Here is a 22,655-nt window from a genome sequence, read left to right as displayed (position 1 = left end):
AAGGAGCGAGGCAGTCACCTTTAAGCTGTGACTGAGCAATCTGTCTCTGTCAGACATCCTCCATACATCCAACATGGGCCAGACAGTGAACAAGAGGAAGAGAAATGAATAAGATGCTGTATGGAAGAAGATCAAAAATACTAGATGGAGGTAAAATAAATAAAGAACTGAGGCAAAGAATCTATTCATCTGGTTCCGCTCCAACAATATATGATGTGTTCTTCTAGCCTAAAAGACACAGAATACTGTACCCCAGCAGTACACTACTGACAGTGTGGGGAAAGCCAAATTTAGAATATATAAATCAGTGGAGTTGAGGTTGCAAGGGATGGTGATGATTTTGGTTTCAGTTTAATCACAGTGTTGAGTGTCTGCATCAACGAAAATCACCCATAAATGAAAAATGAATTCATTACAAAAATACACTTAATTGGACATTGTTCACAATTAAAGTCAAATGTGATGTAACACACATCAGAAATAGTTATGCAACACTAATTGGTATGATGACTTATCCTTTTTCAACGCATGCAGTCTTCACAAGTAAAACCCAGGGTTGAAAAAAAGAGTGCTCATTTAGAACTATTAGTCCAACCTCACAGGACCCACTTCAGTCACATGTTCCAACGCCTCTGAAAGCTTTCTAATCTGGGTGATCCGATTCAAAAGGTGCTTTTTATTTTGCTGTTTAACATGAGGGGTTAAGCTGTAAGTACCATCAAATGAAATTACCAGTATTTCTTATTAGTCCCCAATGTCTTCAGTGTATAGCAACAACCAACTTAATGTGTCCTAAAAATTAAGATTTGGCCAAAGCCAACTTGACCTGCATTGTTTCCTCAGCTAAGCCAATGACTGTAAGGACGACTGTAAGTGGAAGGTACTGATTATCCGTGTTAGCCCACCGATAGAACCCCCTCAAATGTGTACTGAGATAGACCCCCCCCTCACCAACCCACTTAAAAAGTCAATGAATGAATAGATGCATGAGTGAAAGCAGCTAACACTACTATCCCAGTATAACTGGTCTGCACAAATTCAGCAGGTGTCTTTGGTAGATGTTGAGTAAGGTCCTTTTTACCGCATGGCAGCGGGAGGTGTTGGACGCGTGGGAGGTGTGTAACTGACAGAGACACATAGCACTCATCTATGATTAGTTCTGGCTTGGTAAACACTCTGTTGGTGGGTTGGCCGACAGAAGAAAAACAATGAGGTGCAAAGACAGCAGAGGAAAGATCATAGCTGTTTACACGCAGGGCAGACAAACATATTATCTATCCTAACACTGAACATCAGTCATGCTATTAGTTAGAGTCAGCAACTCTAAACTAGTGAAATACTTTTATTTAATTTAGGCAGCAGCCAAACAGACCTGATCTTCGGCACTGCTCTTGTTTTTCCCGTAAGTAAACATCCACTGTATTCTTTGTATTGACTTTGGCTGTTTGACCTCCTGCACACCACTGTAACAATAAGCACATGGTCTAATTTGCAGTGTTTACATAACCAAGCTTTTTGCTTTTTTTTTTTTACAACCATGCATTTACATATAAAATGCCTCAGTCTACTTAACATGCTGAGGTGCATGTCAGTCCTGATCAACAACTCGGAATTTATAATGTGGCTCACAGACACCTCTGTGCTCTGAAGCTTCTAGCAAAGACAATCGTCTACTACAAATGTACATATAGTCCATAGGATTGATAAACTGTGCTGGGTTGCAAGAAACATCTTAAAAATGTATCCAGTTCTACTATGTATAAACTAATCTCTGTCAAACCAAAAAAAAAAAAAAAAAACATTCAATAAAAAACTAGAAACCTTTATACTCAATTTGTAAATAAAAATTACTTTTCATACATTGTCTAAATTTCCCAAACGTTATTCAGAGATTGACCAATCAGTCTTAATAGATACAGATAGCAATTAGTTAATACCCTATAGGATTCAGTTTTACTGGTTTACACTGAACAATAGCAGAGGCTCCAGTGTACAAACAGCTGACAACATTTTATCTGCTGAGGATGAACATGATCTAAATACTAATCAAACATCGTTTACAGCTGGCTTTATTTGAGGCTCCTCAGAGACTGTCCCATCCTGCTCTTTCTCCATGGTAACCAGGGATTCATTTCAGAGGTGTCATGCTGCATTATCATTTTAGCAGCTCATTCAGTCCCCTCCGCCCTCTGGCTCGCTCGCTTTTGTCCCCCCCCTCTGCTCAGACCCCTCAATCTCAAACCTGCCCAGCATCCTGGAAGGAAAACATCTCCTATCTTGCTCTAACTCAGATAATACACCAGTGTGATATCTCAGCCTTGGACACACACACACACACACACGCACAAAAAGCCACAGACATTGTGACGACCTACAGGTTTATATCAAGAGAAAAAGTGTTTGAACATGGATTATGACCAATCATTCATGTAAGGTCATACAAAGTAATATATACACATTTAATTTGCCCATAGACTCTATTTTCACATAAATAGAAACACACATATAAGCTGCTGCAAAACAACCACATTTTTGTGCCACCACCTTGAAGCAGACCAATCAGTAATACTGCCAGTATTCTGTAGTAACAGGATGCAGTAAAATAGAGTGTGCTGGCCTTCAAACTGTTTACTAGTCTGATATGTTTTCTTTGGGTCCCTGGATGAAAAACACTTATTAATTACTATCCTAATAGGATTTACATTTCTACTTACCGTTAAACTGTAGAACACACAGCTGCGGTGAACCTGCATGCACGGTGGTAGTCTAACAACAGGTTCAGTTCTGTTTACTTGCATACATGACATGCAAACGGAAACGACTACCATTAGACTGAGACCTACTCTACAGTCGCTCTTATGAAACAAAGTTATTCCCAGTTAATCTGCTTCGGCAACTCTTAATTCCTCTTTTCATCCTTCATCCTTCCTACGCTCTCCCATCTTACTTTTATTCTTCCAGTCTATCATCTGGCGCTGCAAAAAATCAATGCCTGTGAGACAGACACTTTCTCTATGAGGTTCCACATTATCAGTCCAATCAAACAACCTCCCGCTTTATTTATTCACACAATTGTTTATCCTGCCTCTACATCCATTCACTATCTCTGTTGCCTATACATAATTTAACCCTAATCATCAATTGGCAAATGTCAATCACTTCCACTTGACATGTGAAAGAGCAAGACATGTGTTCCCTTTGCATCGGCCTGCTGGTCAAAGGTCAGGTCTCTGAAAGAAGGTGTTGTGGAGCAAATCTAAATCTATTTTGCAGTAGAAGAGAATATCAATCAAACATAACCTGCGGATACCTGCAGAGCGGTTTTCAGCACCTTTTCCCCATGAGTGGCAATAAATAATTCCCCAGAATTTTGTATAGCTGTTTCTGTGTGAGAGGTTGGAGAGGTCACAAATTCAAGCAGTTGTTTGTTTATTCGAGACCCAGTGATGTGAGTGCGTTAGGGAAGCCCCGGTCCTCTCTTAACTCCGGAGAATGAGATTTGGCATCTTGCCACATCCAGCAACATCAGAGGCGTGCAGAGGTTTTACCCTTTGTCTTGTGCAAAATGGCTTCCTGAGGCTGCAGTTTGTACCAAGGCAGGCTGAGTTCTGCATGTGCAACATGACATGGCTGCTCTCATCAGCCATTACTCCCTGGGGACTGTTAGCAGCACAGTAGCAAACAGTTTTTTTATTTTGTTAAATGAAAATGGAAAGTAATTTACACTCACTCTATTCTTACTTCTCATCTATTTTCAGACCTGAACTTTCAAAAATCTTTGCAGTGTTGAAGAAGTATATTACTCATTCAAACAAGTTACTAGTGATAATATTCAAATTATGTTACGCTGGGTTTCTTTGGCTCTACATTAGTTTCCTGTTGACACTGTGTTTTAACAAGCAGTTAATGTTCTAATCATTTTTACAAAAGTGTTGTATTCATCATAAAAATGCTCTGCTCAATTTATGACTAATGCAATAGTTGCAGGTAAAATATGTTTTCTAAATGTAGTTTAAGGGTTCACAGAGTTTGTTTGGGAAGACAGACAATTGCATTGTGAACTGGGCTGTACATCAGAGTACCGTAGTCATTCTAATGGTTATGGGTCATAGCCTTCTCTAAAAAAGAAGTGCTGTGGCCCATATAAATTAGTTCTATGTGAACAAAGGCCAGACATGAGGGTCACAACCTCAATGGGGCAACCATCCCTGACGCCAACCTTCAATTCTTCTGCACGCACCGCTGCCTTAAAGGTGAGACAGTTTTAACCCGTCTAGGCTCCATTACCGAGTGGATTTTTCCTGTTATAATGAATTCATGGCATGTTAATCAGATTAATAGAACCCCATTTTAGGGAGGGGGGGAGGGGGGGAGCTGTCTGTCAATCTCCCCTAAAAACATAGAAGTAAAATGTGAAAGAAGCATCAGAGTAAACCATCAAAGTCTTCATAAGTCCGATTAAACTTAAAATGTAATAGCTTACAGTTTTTTACAAAAATAGAATGTATGAGAAAAAAAAAGCCATCTAACTAATCTGATCTGTTTGAGTAGTAAAGGCCAATAGCAAAAAAAATATCATTTTATCTACTAGTTGCACTGAATAGAAGTTGTTTAACATTCAAATATATTATTTTGAGCCCTCGTGGCTTATAGTAAACGTCAAACCACTGCACATTTACCCACGTATTGAACTGTGTATGCAATACATTGCTGCTCAGTATTCCTGATTTCTAAAACTAAATGCATAAGATAAACTAGTCCCTTTCAGTGGGTCATTACATAAAATATCTATCCTAATATGTATCCCACAGCCCCCATACTGTATACCCTGGGGCTGCTGTCGCAGACAGGGAGGTCTAATGGTGTGCTGTGTTAGTGGGTTAATTGCCATCACCCGGTCTCCATTGGATTGTGAGTTGGGTCATTTTAGCTTAATTGTGAGCCATCCACAGCCAGCCACTAGTGCACTATGGGACTATTAAGTGTTAAAGATGGTCTTCAGCATGCACTTGGTGCACAGCTGACCCCCTTAAAATCCCCCTCACTTGGTAATACACTGCCACCTGCTGGCACCAAGGCAACACTGAGGCATCATTGATAACAACGGGGCACAATTAGCTGATTAGAAAACATCCATTAAATTGCCATCTACTAACTTTAAAACAACCAAACTGTCAAGTTTGGTGCTGCCATGTCCAGTATAAGCATTTGTCTGTCTTGTCTTCTGTAACAGGAAAACCAGAAAGCTAGTTCAATATATTTTCTGCTAATTATTTTGATGTTTGATACATATATCACTCAATACAGTTATGAGATATCGGTATTTGGATTGACTATTAAGTAAATCAAATGCAAAATGTTTCGTTTTTAACTTCATGTTTAACTTTCATGCTTTTTAATTTATTATTTTATAATTTATTACTTTTATAAATTTAACACATTTCAAATCTCAGAAATGGGTTTATAATAAATATCAAATATAAAAACAGTGAGAACTACATTAAACGACATTTACCCTTTCTAAATTGGTTATATTAAGGTTGGATATATTAAAGAATAATTGTTAATTTCTTCTTGTTAATTTATTTATATGATAATATTATACAATATTTTAATGTTATAAAGTCTAATATTCCCTTCCCCCGACATATAAAGAGAAAACGTCAGTCTGAAACATCAGCAGATCATTAGTTGTTGTCCTCTTCCTGTATTACACTGGAACATGTTCATGGCTTGTGCTGCCTGAAACAAACCGGTTCCCCCAAAAATATATCACGCACACACACACACACACATAGACAAAAAAACATAGACATTGTGACGAACTACTGGTTTATATCAAGACAAAAAGTGTTTGAACATCGATTATGTCTAATCATTTATGTCAGGTGAGGAAATATACACAGTGAATCTCCTATGTGTTAATCAATTCCCTTTCACGGCCCCGAACCCTCCGGGAAAAAAAGAAACAAAAATACCAAACAAACAGCAACAACAAAAAAAAAAAAAAACATATGTCAAACCTAATGAGATCTGCACATTTGAAGCTGCAAAATGGAGTCTTACATACCCTTACTACAATATGAGTCCGCATTTGTAAAGAAAAGTGTGCTACATTTCTGTGTAGCAGTGTACCAGACTGAGAGAACATGGATATTTATATAAATGGACAGAGTCATTTGCACAAATATAAATCAAATATGCTCAGACCATTGATATATAAAATTGAGAGTATGAACTATTCCTCATGTAGACTTTGTAGTATGGTGAACATATCTAGGTCCTACTTGTCATTGTGCTGCCATCTAGTGGAAAGCAACTGTATGTCCAATGTAGTTTTGGTACTTCATCCCCCAGTTTATGTACTGGCTTTATATTAACATAGTTGTTACACACTGCTAGTTGGTTAAAATCACTTATCAGCTAATAATCAAATTCACACTGTCCTAATGTAGTGGGATACCCACATAATCAGTTCAATAATTGTTCTCCTGAGAACTTCAGTCAAGCCTCCTCATGTGCACACTAGAAAAGGCACAGGATGGATCAAACATGACAACAGTTTAAACAACAATTTATTTTATTATTAATCAGAGGGTTATAGATAGTTGACGGTGATTTGGTGTCCTGTGTGTGGCTGCACCCGTCTCGATACTGAAAAAAAGTTTTGTAAAGGTAACGAATATGCACAAAAGGATATGAGGTTTATCTACAAATTTAACACCAGCAGACGCACCACAACATTGAGAGCTCAAGTACAGGCCCCTTTTTAATAAACTTTAATCGTTGAATTGCAACAAAGGAACCAATCTGATGTTTGCATTTGTAAGTTAGCTAAATCATGTGGCTACGGAATCCCATCAGTGAATTCGCCTGGGTTTTATCTCAGGGTCTGCTAATGTTGAGGTGCAACCACATTTCGGAACATACAGAAATGAACTAGTTGCTACTTATCCTTTGAGGCAGACTGCACAGTGTGACTGAAAAAAGAAAAAGTTATTCATAGCTGGTGGATCCCATATGAAAACATGAATCCTCTGGGACTTAATCAGCTAGTAGGAAAATATCTGGCTTCATTTGTTATTGTCGAGAAGAAAACTGCGCGATAGAGTGTAGAGTGCAAACAACGTTTGGCCCACAAATACAAAATAATAGTTAAATGAAAAATATACAAACATTTTCACATGTGAATTCTCAGGTTATAGTCAGTTGTGAGGCACTCATATTGGACAGGCAGTTTATTTACAATAGCAGGCCCATACACACAAAGAAAATAAAAGTAATAATGGCAAATTGTCCACATAATGCGAGGCGATGGGGGTTTTGTGTCCAACAGATCTCGACAATCGAAGCACTGCTTCCCTTGATCCCTAATTGCTGCAGGCCGAGGACGTCAAAATTACTCAAAAACATACAATCTCCAACGGTCATCGGCAATTTACTTTAGAAAAATATCACCATGGTGACCCACAGATTTCACAGATTTGACCATGGGGAAAAAAAAGGACATATTTACAGTAATCAGTAATACAATAATAAAAAGGAAATTTTGAAGTAAGAAGTAAAAAGAGAAAAGGGATGAAAAAAAAAAAGATTGGAGAAAAGATGAGCAGTGCAGAGAGGGTCCCAAAAGGCAAAGCTTGAGCCATTCTTGCTTTAAGGTCTCTAAATGGACACCTCTTAATCTTTTTCACTTGTCCTGTAAAGACCAGACAATTGAGTTAAAAAAGGAACGATAAAAACAGAGGTTGGTACAGATCTCCAATGACATTTTGAATGCAGAAACTATTAACTTTTAAAACACAACAAACCCTGTCTTGCTCATTTGACACTCTATATTCCAAAATAACCTACTGTACTGGATGTGAGTTACTCAGTGATTTACAATGGAATACTGTTTGTAAGGCTTTTATTAACTTTGAAATGGGAAAAAATACACTGCAAAAAATCACAATGAACACGACAAGAACAGAAACAAATATACAACTGGACATGATGTGATTGGATACAGTATGTTGGTACTTTAAGGTGTACAGCCAATAATTGTCTTTACCATGTATTACAAAAAGTGTCACCTTTAAAATGCTGTCCAAGGATTGACAAGCCGCTCAGAGTCTTAACTGAGCCCTTTGTTTTGTGATTTGCAGAATATCTACATTTATTATTATCAATTTTATTAAAGGCAACTTTTAGAACAACGATTTCAGTTATTAAAGTAAAGTGCTGCTATAGACAATTACCAGCATGTGAACAGTGTGCATGTGACATACAGTACATGTGACAAACATGGTACAGTTTATTACAATGACCAATTGCTGAAATATAGTTGAAGAGCAGAAGTTGTGAATGTGTTGCAGAAAGAAACATCTACAAAGGGCTGCAAAAGTGAACAGATCCCAGTGAGAAACAGTTGAATTGTTGAATGTGTCATAAATATATGATGGACAGAGGTGGTAAGAAATTCAAGCACTGTAGTTAAGTACAATTTTGCAGTTCTTAGTACTGTAAATATACTTGCAGTACTGGAGTATTTCCATTTTCAGATGCTTACTTTTACTCTGCCACAAATCAGAGGGAAAAATTGTTCTTTTCCTCCACTTCATTTATTTTACAGCTTTAATTGCTTTTTACTTTTTGCAGATGGAAATTCCTGATACAAATTGCCATTAATTAATAAATGATGATGTATTGTTACAGAATAACCACCTGTCAGTGCATCAATTGACTCAAATCTTAAACTTTATCAGCTGTGTTGTTTTTGTTTCACACCACCTGGATAACTTCGGCCTTTATTAGAAAAAAAAATAAATCTTTAATTTAGTGTTAGTGAAATTTAGTGACTTCAGCCGAACTTCTTTCTTCTTAGTTGGACTGCAAATAAGAAGAAAAAAGTCCAGATCTTGACTGGATTTGTAATTCTATGTCATCAACAGCATCAGGTTCACTACTATTTAATTGTTCAGTACTATTGTACTAATTGATCATTTTTTCTTAGTGGAGTTAGTTCCTCAACTTGTAGTACTTTTACTTGTACTGGTGTATTGTTTAGGCAAACACTTGCTCTGTTACTATAGCACTGAGTTTGTACTTCTACCGCCTCTGATGGATGGGGGCGTGAGGGCACAGTGAGGAAGATGTGCACTCTGCGTCAGGAAGAGCGCTCACCTCATAGTCGTTCTGCTGTTCAGTCACAGTGGACTGACTGACAGGGTTTAGTTTCTAGAGTGAGCCTGCCAGTGCTGAAGGAGCAGAGGAAAAAGATAAGAGGATGCTGCTTTCACAATCAAGAACAATAAAGGACAATGAACCAAGACGCTGCCTAATTTAATTATGTAGATACTGTACAGCAGAATTGTGACTCAGCAGTCAGCGGCAAACAATAAAAAAAAAACAAAAAAAACGCCTAAGTAAAAGCCTAAAATGACACAATAGCTTTTTCAAAAGTAAAATTGCTGTATCTGTGATGAACTCAGTGTGTGAGTCAGTCTTTGTGATGCCATAATTACATCTATGGTACAAATATGTCTATGCTCAAATTTATGTTGACTGATTCTGAAAACAAAAGATAAAAACATGAAGTTCACAAATGTGTATTTGTGCAATTGGTGTGGTGGCAAATCATGATACATCAATATATTGGAAAGACACGATGTACAGCAAGGCTAACATGTTACATGTACATAGATGTGAATGAAATATGGAAATCCAGCATGCAAATGATATCTTATTGAACCGTTATTTTTTTGTTTTTTTTAAGTCTTTTAGCGCACTGGTGGTTGATGTAGGGAGGAAAATGAGGTGGATGGCGCCCTCTGCTGATGAAGCCATGATATGACGACAGGATGACGGCCAGATGGGAAAGGATCAGGACAGCACACTGGTGTTCTGTGAATCCACGTCTTGCATGCTCATGACATCTGTACTTACCCCGCTCTCATATATTGGGTTGTCAAAAGCTGACTCTTCTGTCATGTTGTCATACGGTGGCAAAGATGTTGGCATTCTGATAGATTTCCCTTGCAGTCTGAGTAAAGAGGAGAGAAAAAGCTGTTAAGGCTCAGCTAATGGCAAACAAACCAAATTTTAAGTTAGCACTTACTTTGCGAAGAAGATATAAATCCCGAGAACAACCACCAAGATGACTGCAGCTGGAATAAACACTGCAAGGGCAATACTGGTTCCTTCCATTTCATAATCCCTGTTAACAACTAGAATGGGGAGAAAAACACAACGGGTCTCATTTCAGTAAAATATAGACAATAAAGAAATATAGAATATTAATATATCGATTCTGTTACTATCCGGTTTTGAAATGTACCATCTAGCCTGCGTTCATTCACATTCTGGGTAGTGGAAGCTGCAAAGACAATTGCAGTTTAGAAAGAGTTTGAACCAGAGTTGAATAACAAAAAAGCACATTCCTTATATTAGACTTTATTTATTAGATATTAGAATAAGTACAAAGTTGTCGCGTTTACAAAATGCAAACTATACTGTACAGTACAAGGACATGTGTGGTTTACCTCTGCAGGCTGGAGGAGTACCGTTCCACTGTGACGGGTGTCCAGGGATACAGTAGATAGTGGCCTCACCGTGCAGCTCATAGCCTGAGTGGCAGGAGAAGGTCAGCATCTCCCCTGGTTGGTAAAAGGCCTTCTCGGAGCTCTGCACACTGGTGGAGGCAGCTCCAGGGTTCCTGCATGGCTCGTACTTCTCAGCTGAGAGACAGGACAAAAACGCTCTTATTCATCTTCGTCGTCATCAGGAACACAAACGCAAGTTAAACAACTGAGAGATGACAGAGTTTTAGTTTTGTGGTCTTGGCCAATGTACGCTGGCCTTGATAGTGTCAAGGTCCCCAAACCCAAGTCGATGAAAATTTGCTACTACAGGCAAAATATAATTTCAATGATTGGTGTTTTAACACATAAAATACAACGAGACAGGACTACATCCAATGACTCAAAGGTTATTTGGTCTATAAATCTAACAAACATTTACAAGTAATTGACATTAATACTGTGTATACAATTATCTTTTAAATACATGGCTATATATAGGTTTGCTGTTGCAGTTTTGCTGTTACCCTATATAAAAAAATATCATTTTAGTCAGACTGTCACCAATTTGTTTAAAAAAAACACAAAATAAGCCCATGAATATTGCCTTTAAATGTTTTTAGTCGGTGTAATATTATATGCCTGTGCACGTGCATGTGACTTACGGACACACTTAGGCAGCCTCTCGCTCCACTTGGGGGTGGCTGAATCTCGGTTGTAGCAGGTGAGGAGGCCACTTCCAGACAACAGATAGCCTTTATTGCAGATAAACTGCACTGTCGATCCAACGGTGAAGCGGCTGCCTGTGATCACCTTACGACTGTGCGCTACATTTCCAGGATCGTGACACGTCAGAACTGGTGAGTTCCAAAAACAAATAAAGGTAAATGTAATTTTTTTTATTCGCATCTTCAGTAGTCGCTATAGCAGACTATTGAAAAGGAAAAGTCCCACTAGTTTACATTTTTTGCTAAAAGTTTTGAAATAATAAAGCATGTTAATTTAGTTAATTTCAGTGCAATGAGCAACGCATGTCTATTGCAAATATTAGCTTTTTATAATGTGTTTCAGTTAAATGAGTGACCAAAATGTAAAAGTGTTTGGGAACTTTACAGTAAATTTACAAAATCAGTTACATACTTTGAATCAACCAAAAGTTGACAGATACTGTTCATACTACCGCTGCTAATGGACATTAAATATTGTCCATCTGTAAATCCGTATTTGCTATATGTTAAATCTGATGCTTTAAATTTGAAGTATTGTTTGCTGTTTATCATCAGTCTTGAACGTGTTTGTACATTGCGTATCTTTGAAGAAAATAAATAAATAATATCTGACTGCCTTTCTTATTCCCAGTAATGTATGGAAACTGCAATCAGTTGTGGACTATCATTAGCTCAAGAGCTCTCACAAGTTTATCGGCCATTGGATGATTTTATTTACTCAGCTGATGTATGCATGCGGTGAGTACTTAGATAATGACACAGTACTTAGTGCATGCTAAGCAGCAGAAGCCAGTGACCAGCAAAGTGTAGAAATCTACATAATGTACTTGCAGATAAAGCCACATTCACAGGATTCTCTTTATAGTCAGATTAGCTCTCAATACAGGCTGAAGGATACAGAACATAACACATATCACTAGTAATGTCTTACTGTCCCTTGGTCTCTCCAAGCGATCAAATGAAGCTAATACAAGATTCTGTGTGCTTCCTCTTACCTTCCTCACATCTGGGCACATCACCGCTCCATGTGAGGTCCCACTGGCACATGAGGATCTCAGAGCCTACCAGCTCATATCCAGGGTAGCACTGGTATGTGATGACAGTACCGTGGATAAGATCGGGGTGGGAAGTGCTCTTCCAGCCATTGGTGATTTCCGGCAGCTCAGGGCATGTGTCATTCCTTGGCACCTCTGTGAGCGTTCAGCACAGAGGAGACGGTGTTGCATTGTTATGGAACAGTAGGCAAGAAGAAATGCAAAATTAAGAATTGCAGAAATGCAAATTGAGGACCTTGGCACTGAAGTACAGGAAAACTTTAAACATGTTCTTAATAATAAACTAGATTGTCAAGGTTGAAGTAATGAGTTTCCTCAAGAAAGTCAGAGCGTTAAAATACAACAATTTCTGCAGAGAATGAAAACTGCACAATTGTCTGTTCTGTGTGCACTAAACAGCAATGATCTGGGAGTTAAATGTAAATAGAGGCTTGTGATGTTTGCTGGGAAGAACACAGTCAATCTGTGCCTGCCTACCGACAGCATACATGGCCAAGAGCACAAAGATTTGGGCAAAACCAGCTGAGGTTGAAGTGTACCCTATTACTGTGGCTGTGTGTTTGTTGTCATCTAATCATGTGCACCTGGGATGAGCCAGAAGACAGAGGCACAGCGAGAGGTAGAGAAGGAGGCGGAGAGACAAAGGAACAAATTGTCATCTTTTCTAATTGGGAACACGCTGGGTTGTGGGAGTAACGGTTAATGTTTGTGAGTGCGGTTTCTTTTCTGCCTCGCAGATAATAAAGACTTTTACACAAACAACAAAATTCCAAGAATTGTTTAAATGCAATTGATTGCAGTCAATTAAAACAGAAAAACTATATGTTCTTAGTGCAAACAAAAACGGTTCACTGTCTTACCGAAAAAGTGGACAACAAAGCCATTGTTGTAGCCGTATATGTTGGTGGCAGGATCTGACTGGAACTGAATAGTGACATCAGCCATGGAGGTGTAGAGCTTGAAGTGTGGTTTCGTGCCGCTGTATTGTCCCAAGATGTTGGCTGTCAGGTCATCACCATCATAAAAGGTCAGCAGGTCATTCTTACCTAAATGGAGACTAGGATAAATGTGGAAAACATATTTTCTCTTAATGATTTGCATGGAGGTTTTCTTTTACGACTGTTTGCCTTGCAGGGCTCTAACAGTTCAGTTACCGATGCTCTCTTTGGCTGATGAAATCAAATAGGGCAGTGTCAGCATTAGTTGAAAAAAATTAATTCTGTTTATATTGGACGGATGGATCAAATGTGAAGTAAACACTAAATAATTCATGATGTCTCCATGCCTCACACATTGCTCTCATAAATATGTAGTAAAGTGTATATCTTCAAATCTAAACTGATATAGAAGTAATCAAAAAGAATAAACGTTTTCACAAAACAAAATTAGACAAAGCTGCAATAATTGTCAAGCTGAATTATAGAACAATTTTGAATAAATATCCAATAATAATCCAAATATCTAAATTTTGTACACTTATGTTTACATAAATTGAATATAAGGCGCCCAACCACAATCTCCACCGCCAATAATGGAATGTATTAACCTTTTCCAATTGGAGATTTATATTTCCTTACCTCGTTTATAGAGCGTCAGTAGAGCTTGACATTTATTCACACACGGTGGACTGTGAATAGTAAAATGAAATAAGTCACAGAAGTTGTAGTTTCTTGCTGCGATAATAGGCAGAGGAAACGTGTTTTTTATGTGCCTTGAGGCGGGCATCAAAATAGCTGTGCAGCTTGGCTGTGTGATTGTTAATATTCACAAAATGTGTTGAATACAACTTAACAGTATTAATGGGACAATGACATCCTTCACACCTGTCACACTGCAGGTAGGTGTAATGTCTTTGGAGCTATAAATCAGCCTGTGCCCTATATAAGCTTTCTCACCACAAACGATCAAGTGCACAAAGTATTTTCAGCAAATCAGTGTTTTGCCAAAATGGTGATATATAATAACCCTCCTGGCTTTTCTCAGTTCCAACGCACAATTTGTATGAATCCAAATTGCACTGTGTGAAAGTTATATCTCTAGCTCTTCTCTCAGATGTAGTCATAATCACACCCTTGTCTGTATTTATTTCTTACTGTTAATGATTAACTTTAACCCTAAAACAATGTCCACGTTGTCATGTCACCTAGTGCTGAGTCGTGGTCCCTATTAAAACAAATCTTTGTGTGTGTATGTCAGAGACAATTTGCTGTACTAGATTAAACAACTGCATGCACGCGCACTCCTGGCAGGGCTGCAGGAGGAAAGCAGTTAAAGGAAGAGAGAATAGCACAATCAAAATGCTGATGCAATCATTGTATTTCAGATCAGTGAATCTAAATCTAACAAGTTGGCTTGTTCAGGAATAAAACAAATACACAATACCTGAGAGGCCACCTTATAAAGAATTTGCATATCACACAAGCTGCAAATGTAAATTTGGCACCGTTGTGTACGTCATGAATCTCAGTCATTCTTTCGTTTTCATTTTACACTTCACTATCATAATTGTTTATCATGATTTCAAGCTCTTCTCAGTTTTTCTGTATTTCATTATGATTTTCTGTTTTTCCTTTACATTGCATTTTTAGAGCAAACACCAAGGGACACGCTGGTCATTCTTTGTCCATAAAGTCTTTGAATAGCCTCATGTCATACAGTATGTCTGCAAAAACAAAATACATGAAAATGTAAGAGTATCTGTAAAATACAAAAAAATCAACCATCTGAAATTGCAAAGAAAAACTATTGTGTGCAACAAAAAATGACTAAAAATGCTTTGTATTGAAGTTGCATGTTATGCTCTCCTTCTCAAACTAACCATCAAAGCCCCTGAGGCTACACTTCAACATGAGATCTGAATATGCACAGAATAACTACATTTTAGCTTTGTTTGAACAAACGCAGCCGTGGGAGTCTGTTATGAACACAGAGTTTTATGATGATAGAAGGAAACAAATGACCCTGAGTCTGTTTACCTCTTATTCACATACTCCCCCACAGAATATCCACGTTACATGTGAGTGGAAACAAGCTGCAGGTAAAATCATCCAAATTCACCTACTTTAGCTTTAATTACTTATCCTTTGAGCAACAATTTAAAAGTAGGTTCAGTGATCGGTGTAGACTAGCACGTCCCCAGCGGCTAAATTTCAAGACAGAAAAACATGAGCAGAACGGCTGAATTCTGTCTGCGTGAACAATGTGCTGGTGGTAAAATTTGGACAATCCTCCAGTAAATACCAGTTTGTGTTGACAGACACAAATAATGGAAGCCAGCTCCATGAATGAGAGTGAAATGAGGTGCTGAGTGACAAGGTTCTCCCTCTGGTTAGTTGGCAAGCTACAGACACAATTTACACCTGCGTGTTCTCCAACAATTGGTTGCCGATAAAAATGACAGGAATTGCAATGCAGATTTTTTTCCTCGTGTGATAGGCTCTAGTGCCTCGTAAGACACTTTGTTAAAATGTGTGGGAAAATAAACAAGTGAATTTTTCACATTTTGGGCTCCTCTTATATTATAACACAGACTGCAGGTTCACAACTTTGGCAGCGTCTCCTTTTAGTCAGTCTTAAAAAAAAAACTGGGTGTCCATCAGTGTAGTGTGCAGAGCAACACCACAGCAAATTGTTTGCATTTCCTCCATCCTCCACATTTCCCACACAACAATTGTATCCATAGTATCTTTGGCTGTGTATTTATTTCTCAAAGCAATCTCAATCTCAGTCTTTTTTAATTGGGGGCTAGTACTTCATTTTATGACTTTAACCTGTTCCATCCGCATTCACAAAATTTACATTTCAATAATCGTATATATGACAATAATGCCAAATTACCAAATACAGTAGCACAAAGTTCAATGTTTTTGAACTTTTGGCTTTAAGCTGCTTCTTTTCAGAAGTTAAAGCTCAAGCCTGTTCTGTGCTACTGTTGGATCCTGGACCTCTTTTAAGCTTTTATGTATGATGGTTAATTCCATCAGGAAATGCAAGAGATACATTTACAATGTTTTCTACAGCAATCAACATCAATCCCACTGACTACAACAAAATGCTAGGCCAACACTGCCACCACATCCAAAAAAAAAAAAACCCCCATCAGATTCATAGTCAATAGCATTGGCAAATCACACACTTTCCAACTTGACACACTGCAACCTCTTCCCCTGTCTGGGTTCCTAAATAGTTTCCCAAGCTACTCTACCTTATCAAGAATGCTGCAGTCAACCTTGGCTGTAAAATGTCCCCCTGACCCCATCTATTCACTGTACTGTCCGCTTAAAGTGCATCCAAAAGGAATGCAGAACGAACACTGCCTTAGTCCAGACTTGCACAGCACTCTACACTGAGTCACTGCAGGCCTCTGTGTAGCAACCTGGCAATCACTTCACCCACATGTCACTCCACCTGGCCCCCTTTTAACTGGTTTCCCTTCCAGCCATAAAAATTCTCTGTTGTGGTTTGCAAACAGATAACTGGAAAAAAAAATGTTTGCATTTGATCTCCTGCATTTTCCCTTATAATTATTTCAAAATGTAAAGGTGCAACACATTTAGAATCTTGTTCTTGTTTTAATAAAAATCTCCTTGACTGAAATGGCTTGTGTTTTGCCAAGTTCCAAGGGACCGTTTGAAAAAGGACTTTTAGAGAATATCTGAAATCTCCTCTGCATACCAATGGCACCAGCTCAGTTCTGTAGATGAGGGGATGACAGCTGTGTTTTGTACAAGCCTCTAGGCTTTTTGTCACCTTCACTGACAAGTCAAGCCAAGCCAAGTTTAAAGAACCCAACAAATCTCCAGTAATTCTAACAGAATGGAAATGGCTTTCAGTGTCAAGATTTCAAAAGGAGGCCTCCTTTCTCTTTGCATACACATACTTGACATTTGAATTGTTCAGCTCAGAGAAAGCAGTTCTCTGTTCAAAAAAAAAAAAAAAGAAAAAAAAAGAAAAATAGCCATTTAGTTTCCAGGCACCTGCATACCTCCTGCAGGTACACTTGCAGGTAGCATGTAATGCTCATGGTCCCCACAAGATGACTCTATATACCCAGTGTGTCCAATATAAACCTCTTTGATCTGGCTGTGTAAACTGACACAAATATCACCCCCACTGCAAAACACACTTTCCCATCATGTTGCATAGTGAAACATTTTTCTAAATACACTTTACTCCCAATGCTTAAATCCACATGTTAACCATTTACCTTGCTGTGTTTCACAGGTGGTGATATCAGCTGTAACCTCTTGTCTCTGGTTCTTGCTCGAGCCATGCTCCACACTAATTAGCAAAGAGCCAGCCCTCCTGTTTGGCCTAAATTAATTAATCAGCCCTCATTATGCACACTGCTCCTCTGTAATTGCCAGCACAGGCATAGTGATGAATGATAATACAGAAAACATTCTCATTAATGTGGAAAAGTGTGTGCCCACCCTTATAATGAGACAGCTCTCATCCACAAGAGCCTTTTGTCACTTCAACATTCATAATGCGTGCACACAAATAAACACACTGTCACATAATTCACATGTTGACCGAGCCTTTAGAAACATTATTCTCAAGCTGAGTCGACCAGACATGAGGGTAATGATAAGGTCTGCAGAGATCAGATAGGCGGTGGGTGCTGCCATGAAGGCCACGCATGACCAACCTTGAAATAAACTAGGGCTGGCCACAGTACCATTAATTTAGAGTGGCCTCGTGCGGCTTGGATTAAAACAAACCTAACACCGTCACGATATTGAAACAGATCTGTGAATAAAAATCAGTTTATCTCAGACGACTCCTTAAAAATCATCTCTGATGATTTTTTTCAGTCAACTTTTAACATCAAGCATTAATCACTAAGTCTTAATCTCCAACTAGAGAACAGGGAGGTAAGTAGGATCATACAAAGCCCCGTGTGATATGCAGACATTGTGTATTATTGCTATTCTCTGATAGTATTTTCCCTCTGATTTGTGGATCACATGTGAGTGATGGCTCATATCTCGGTCCCTGTAAGCCAGAGAGATAACATTTGGAGCATTACGTGCATTGTGGCCATGCAGCAGAGCCACATACAAAACTGGGCCAGTACAGAAACTCTCTATACTTTCACTAAAATCTCTACTATTCTGGCTCTCTGTAGAAATCTCTGGAAGTGTGTTGTTCTTTATAGAGATATTATAGATATAATTCAGCAATGTCTAAAAAATGATGACAATTGCCAGTGGACATCACCTCTTTCACTCAGGAGTCACAGAGTAGTGCTTTTGTCATGAAATGAAATGCTCATTTTCTAGTTGGAATATAAATCAGCAAGTTGGATGGACAAAAAAAAAAATGCGGATTGTTGAAATGTAAATATATGCGTCAATTCTTTAATAAGAAAGAAAGAAGAAAATGTGGTTGGAATGTGACTGCAGAGTATCCAAACTTCATGGTATGATTGAACCCTGTAATTTGATCAAACGGTTCGAAAAGACGTGTTCATTCTTACAGCAAAAATAAACTGAATGTCAAATATGGAAAAGAAAAACATAAAAACGGGAGGGGGGAAATGCCTGCGTGCATAAAAACCACCATGACCAGTAACTAACAATAGCCTCTGTTTGATATTTTTCTGTGACTATTTTTCTACAACCTCAGGCAGTATTCCCGCTGGTTTAATTTTAACCTGTCTGTGCCCTCTTGTGTGCAAGTGCTTCAGGCAATAACACAAATCACTTATGCTGTAGTTTTTGTGCTCTCCATAGAATGCTTATTCATTCAAACAACATGGGAGTGACTAACATAAGTGACAGACGTATGTATATAATTAGGGCAAATAACATTTCTATGCATCCATTGAAACATTTTTATTGCTTTGAAACATCAGATATCCAACAAAGAAAAACCAGGGAAGATTTAATTTCAACTTGTGACCAATAACTTGCATGTTTGCGTGTCCCTGATGCAGGGGACATTTGTGTGCCCTAAGAGTGCTGGGTGAAGGAGAAACAGAGTGGGCCTGTATTAGTGTGTGTGCGTTTTGACATCTGTGTGCAGGTGTGTTGAGTGTGTGTTAAATTACAGTTGGGAAAGCTGGATAAGTGGCTCAGAGTAGTTCACTGCCAGAGCATATTCATTTCAAAGCCAACTCTGAGACACACACCAGGGAAGTGGGAGCGTGGAGGCTTACTGGCTAATCTGGTCAGAGAGCGAGCTGGAAGCTACACAGAATTCTTAATGTAGCAGATGAAAAAAAAAATCTAATTAGTGACTGCAACCAAAGAAACACTTTCCCATGTGCATGTCTTTGTGTGTCTGTGTGAGGAAGAGAAAAAGATGAGAAAGAAACTGAGAACTCTGTGTGTGTGAGTGTGTGTTTCTGTCTGGAGATGGAGTATTTAACATCTTGAGGTCAACTTGACCTCCCCTTTGACCTCCATATGTGATTTTGAGTTCTGAACATTAGTGCACTCTCTTACACTTGGATGTCAAGCATGATCCTTTTGTCTTCTTCCACATGGATACCCCAGATGCAGTCTTGCCCCTTGTCATAAGCCTCAGGCCAGTTAGGTGACAACACCACACCAGCAGAGTCTGTGATCTCCCCACTGCACACAGCTGCAACACAAAAACACATCAGGATGATGATGGATTTCTAGCAAAAAAAAACAAAAACAAAAAACATTTTATGGCAATAAATTTAGGATGTAAATTAAAGCAAAGTTGATATCAAACGATGCAATTTGTTATGTGCATTCAACTTGGTGAAAAAAAACTAAAAATATACATTAATGCATACTGTGTGAATTTATAGGTTGAGACCATGCTTAATAGAACACAGTTGAAATTGAGTGTGCAAGCTCCTTGACATGAATCTTCTAAAACTGCATACTACCACTGAACCGCTTAGTGACCATGACCCACAGGAGCTGAAATTAAATTTTCTCATATCTAGCTTTACTAGAGAGCTTTTTAGAAAGCAATTTCACTGCGTGGCAGAATGGCCACGCAGGCAACAAAGACGGCGAGTAAGGTCAGCGGGTCACGTGTGGGAACAGTGTGAGAGAGAGAAAGCGTTAGAGGAAGTGAAGGAGAAGGGAAGGGTTCAGGGGCAGAGCGCTTTTTAGTATGGTGCACCGTCTGCAGTGTAGCAGTGTTCATCCTAGGTCAACTATTGTATGCCTTTAATCTTAAGCACTTCTAAAATCTGGCCTGCGAGCACACACATCAGGGTACTGTTTCCTGTCTGTATCCACCGCTTTCAAAGGCAAATAAATAAATAAATAAATTGAAAAAAAGCAAGCATATCAAAGTAAATCATTGTTACAATTTTAAGAGGAAATTTGTCATGGATCAGAGAAAAGCAGCTTAGGAAGATACCGTTAACTGCCAAGGTTATTTAATATTTGAATAAAAAGACTTCACCAACTACTGCACTGATCAAGCAGACAATGAGAGGCCTGGGTCCTTAGGTCAGTCATATCAGGCTCTGAGTTCTTCTCCGGTGGAAGCACATTTTTTCAAAGATTTAATGTCTTGCAGTCACTCAGGCAGATGAAATCTGTTGACTCACCCCTACAGGCTGGCTCGGTCTCATTCCACTGTGGGTTTTGCGTGTCCACACACTCGATCACCACGGAGCCTTGCTCTAGCGTGTAGCCAGGGTCACATGAGAATTCAACCACTGCACCCACGCTGTAGGTGGAGTCACTGCTGCTGAAGTTGCCGTACTTCACAAAAGGCTCATAGCACATCCCTTTTGCAAAAGCTGTGAACATTGATCACATAGCAAGACAAATTAAGTCCCAAGTACACAACTGTAAGTTAGTAAACTCTGTAGTCCACAAAATCAACCTGCCTTCGTATCTGATGGCTGCACCAGTGGAAGTTATTGTCCCGTCTGTGGTGAACTCTATAAACAGGTAACGTCCAGTACTGAGCACACCCTCATTGGGCAAATACTCTACCTCATAGGAGTCGTACACAGGGGGAGAGTCTATGTTGTTGCCATTTTTAATCAGCAACCTAAAACACGCACACACACACATGCACACACACACACACACACACACACACAAAGACACACACACACACGCACGCACACATCGAGGGAAAACTGATTAAAAAAGACATAAATGAGCCTTGAAAGGTAAAAGAAGCAGTTCCAAGATATCTGTGAGCTGCTCGCTGTTCCAATGGTGGCTGTAATAACTTTGTGATAACATTCCCCACCACTTGGTAATGAGGTGAATGGCCATGTGTGACGATAGCCATGTGGATCAGTGAAGAAAAATGTAGTGCATTTGTGGTTTCCTACCTCTCACTACCTTCTGTAGTCCCTTCAATTCACTCGCTTGATAGAACACTGTTAAAGGATTATAATGATAAAAGGTCCTTTCAAATTCATCTGTCACTCCCTAAAGATTTTGGTTATTTATAGCCTTTAAGGATTTTAATGCTCCAGCCACAGGCGTACTGTTATACAGAAAATGAGTTTAAAGCCTCAGTGCCATCTATTAGTTGAAGACACACGCACACACACAGACACACACACTCACTTTCTCTCTCTCTCTTTCTTTTTCTCTCTCAATGTGATTTTAGCTGTGTGCATACACCACCTGTCATCGTCCTCTGCCAGAGCCACCTTCTCAAAGTGAATGTGAAGCCGGTGGCCTTCAGGGGCCTCCAGGACCCAGTGGCATGTCAGATTGTTGCTGTAGTTGCCAGGGAAACCAGGAGAGACGATTCGACCGTAGGTGGCATTTTTTATCATTCCCCCACAGGATGCTATATGAGAAAAGAGAGCGAGTGAGGGGAAGAAGACAAAGAGTTAGGGGGTAGGACTAGATGAGAAAAGTAATGACACCAACTCTGGTAGGGGTTTTAGAGCAAAGTCCCCGTCTGAGTATAGATTGCATCAATATCCAGTGGACTGTGGCTGGGATACACTAGGCAGCTCAGATGGGTCTAAGAGTGTGTGACTGTGTGTGATGGACTTGTAAAGAGAGCAGCAAAACAGCAGCAGTAACACTATCAGTTCAGAGCAGCTGCAGGCAGGCACGGAGAAAAACCCAGAAATGGGAGATGAGTCTTTACCCACAGCAGAAGGATAGTCATGGTGACCAGTTCTAATTAAGGCCACCAGGTCCAGTTGCCTTGCTTCGCTCCATCTCCAAAGAATAGCTCCTTGTGCTGCTAATCACATGCAAACACACTCATTTGGCCTCAGAGTTTAAGTTAACAGCTCAGTAGGAGACATCCTAGTGAAAGCTTTTATTAATCAAAATCACCTGAATTCTGGGGGACCGCTGCCGAGAAACTGACAACATACCTCACATTTT

At 39.1% G+C, this 22,655-nt stretch overlaps 1 protein-coding gene across 3 annotated transcripts in view; it reads right to left on the bottom strand.

The window, feature by feature from the left end:
• Window positions 1-6,558: 6,558 nt before the first annotated feature.
• The window catches only part of LOC137109155 (seizure protein 6 homolog), an 80,293-nt gene continuing 64,196 nt past the window's right edge, over window positions 6,559-22,655 (bottom strand). For 2 of the 3 annotated variants that reach the window (XM_067494630.1, XM_067494629.1), the window contains 13 exons: window positions 21,933-22,101; window positions 21,173-21,339; window positions 20,888-21,082; window positions 19,794-19,932; window positions 13,203-13,399; window positions 12,283-12,477; window positions 11,225-11,416; window positions 10,524-10,718; window positions 10,319-10,357; window positions 10,100-10,208; window positions 9,928-10,024; window positions 9,166-9,239; window positions 6,559-7,699 (listed from right to left, as the gene is read on the bottom strand). In XM_067494630.1, the coding sequence (XP_067350731.1) occupies window positions 9,213-9,239; window positions 9,928-10,024; window positions 10,100-10,208; window positions 10,319-10,357; window positions 10,524-10,718; window positions 11,225-11,416; window positions 12,283-12,477; window positions 13,203-13,399; window positions 19,794-19,932; window positions 20,888-21,082; window positions 21,173-21,339; window positions 21,933-22,101 (1,721 nt within the window). In that variant the 3' untranslated portion in view covers window positions 6,559-7,699; window positions 9,166-9,212. Of the gene's footprint in view, window positions 7,700-9,165; window positions 9,240-9,265; window positions 10,025-10,099; window positions 10,209-10,318; window positions 10,358-10,523; window positions 10,719-11,224; window positions 11,417-12,282; window positions 12,478-13,202; window positions 13,400-19,793; window positions 19,933-20,887; window positions 21,083-21,172; window positions 21,340-21,932; window positions 22,102-22,655 lie in introns of those variants that run through there. The other variant, XM_067494628.1, reaches the window with a different exon arrangement.

This window comes from Channa argus, chromosome 24 (assembly GCF_033026475.1).
Source record: "Channa argus isolate prfri chromosome 24, Channa argus male v1.0, whole genome shotgun sequence".
Taxonomy (NCBI): Eukaryota; Metazoa; Chordata; class Actinopteri; order Anabantiformes; family Channidae; genus Channa; species Channa argus.
This window is presented reverse-complemented; position numbering and strand designations above follow the sequence as displayed.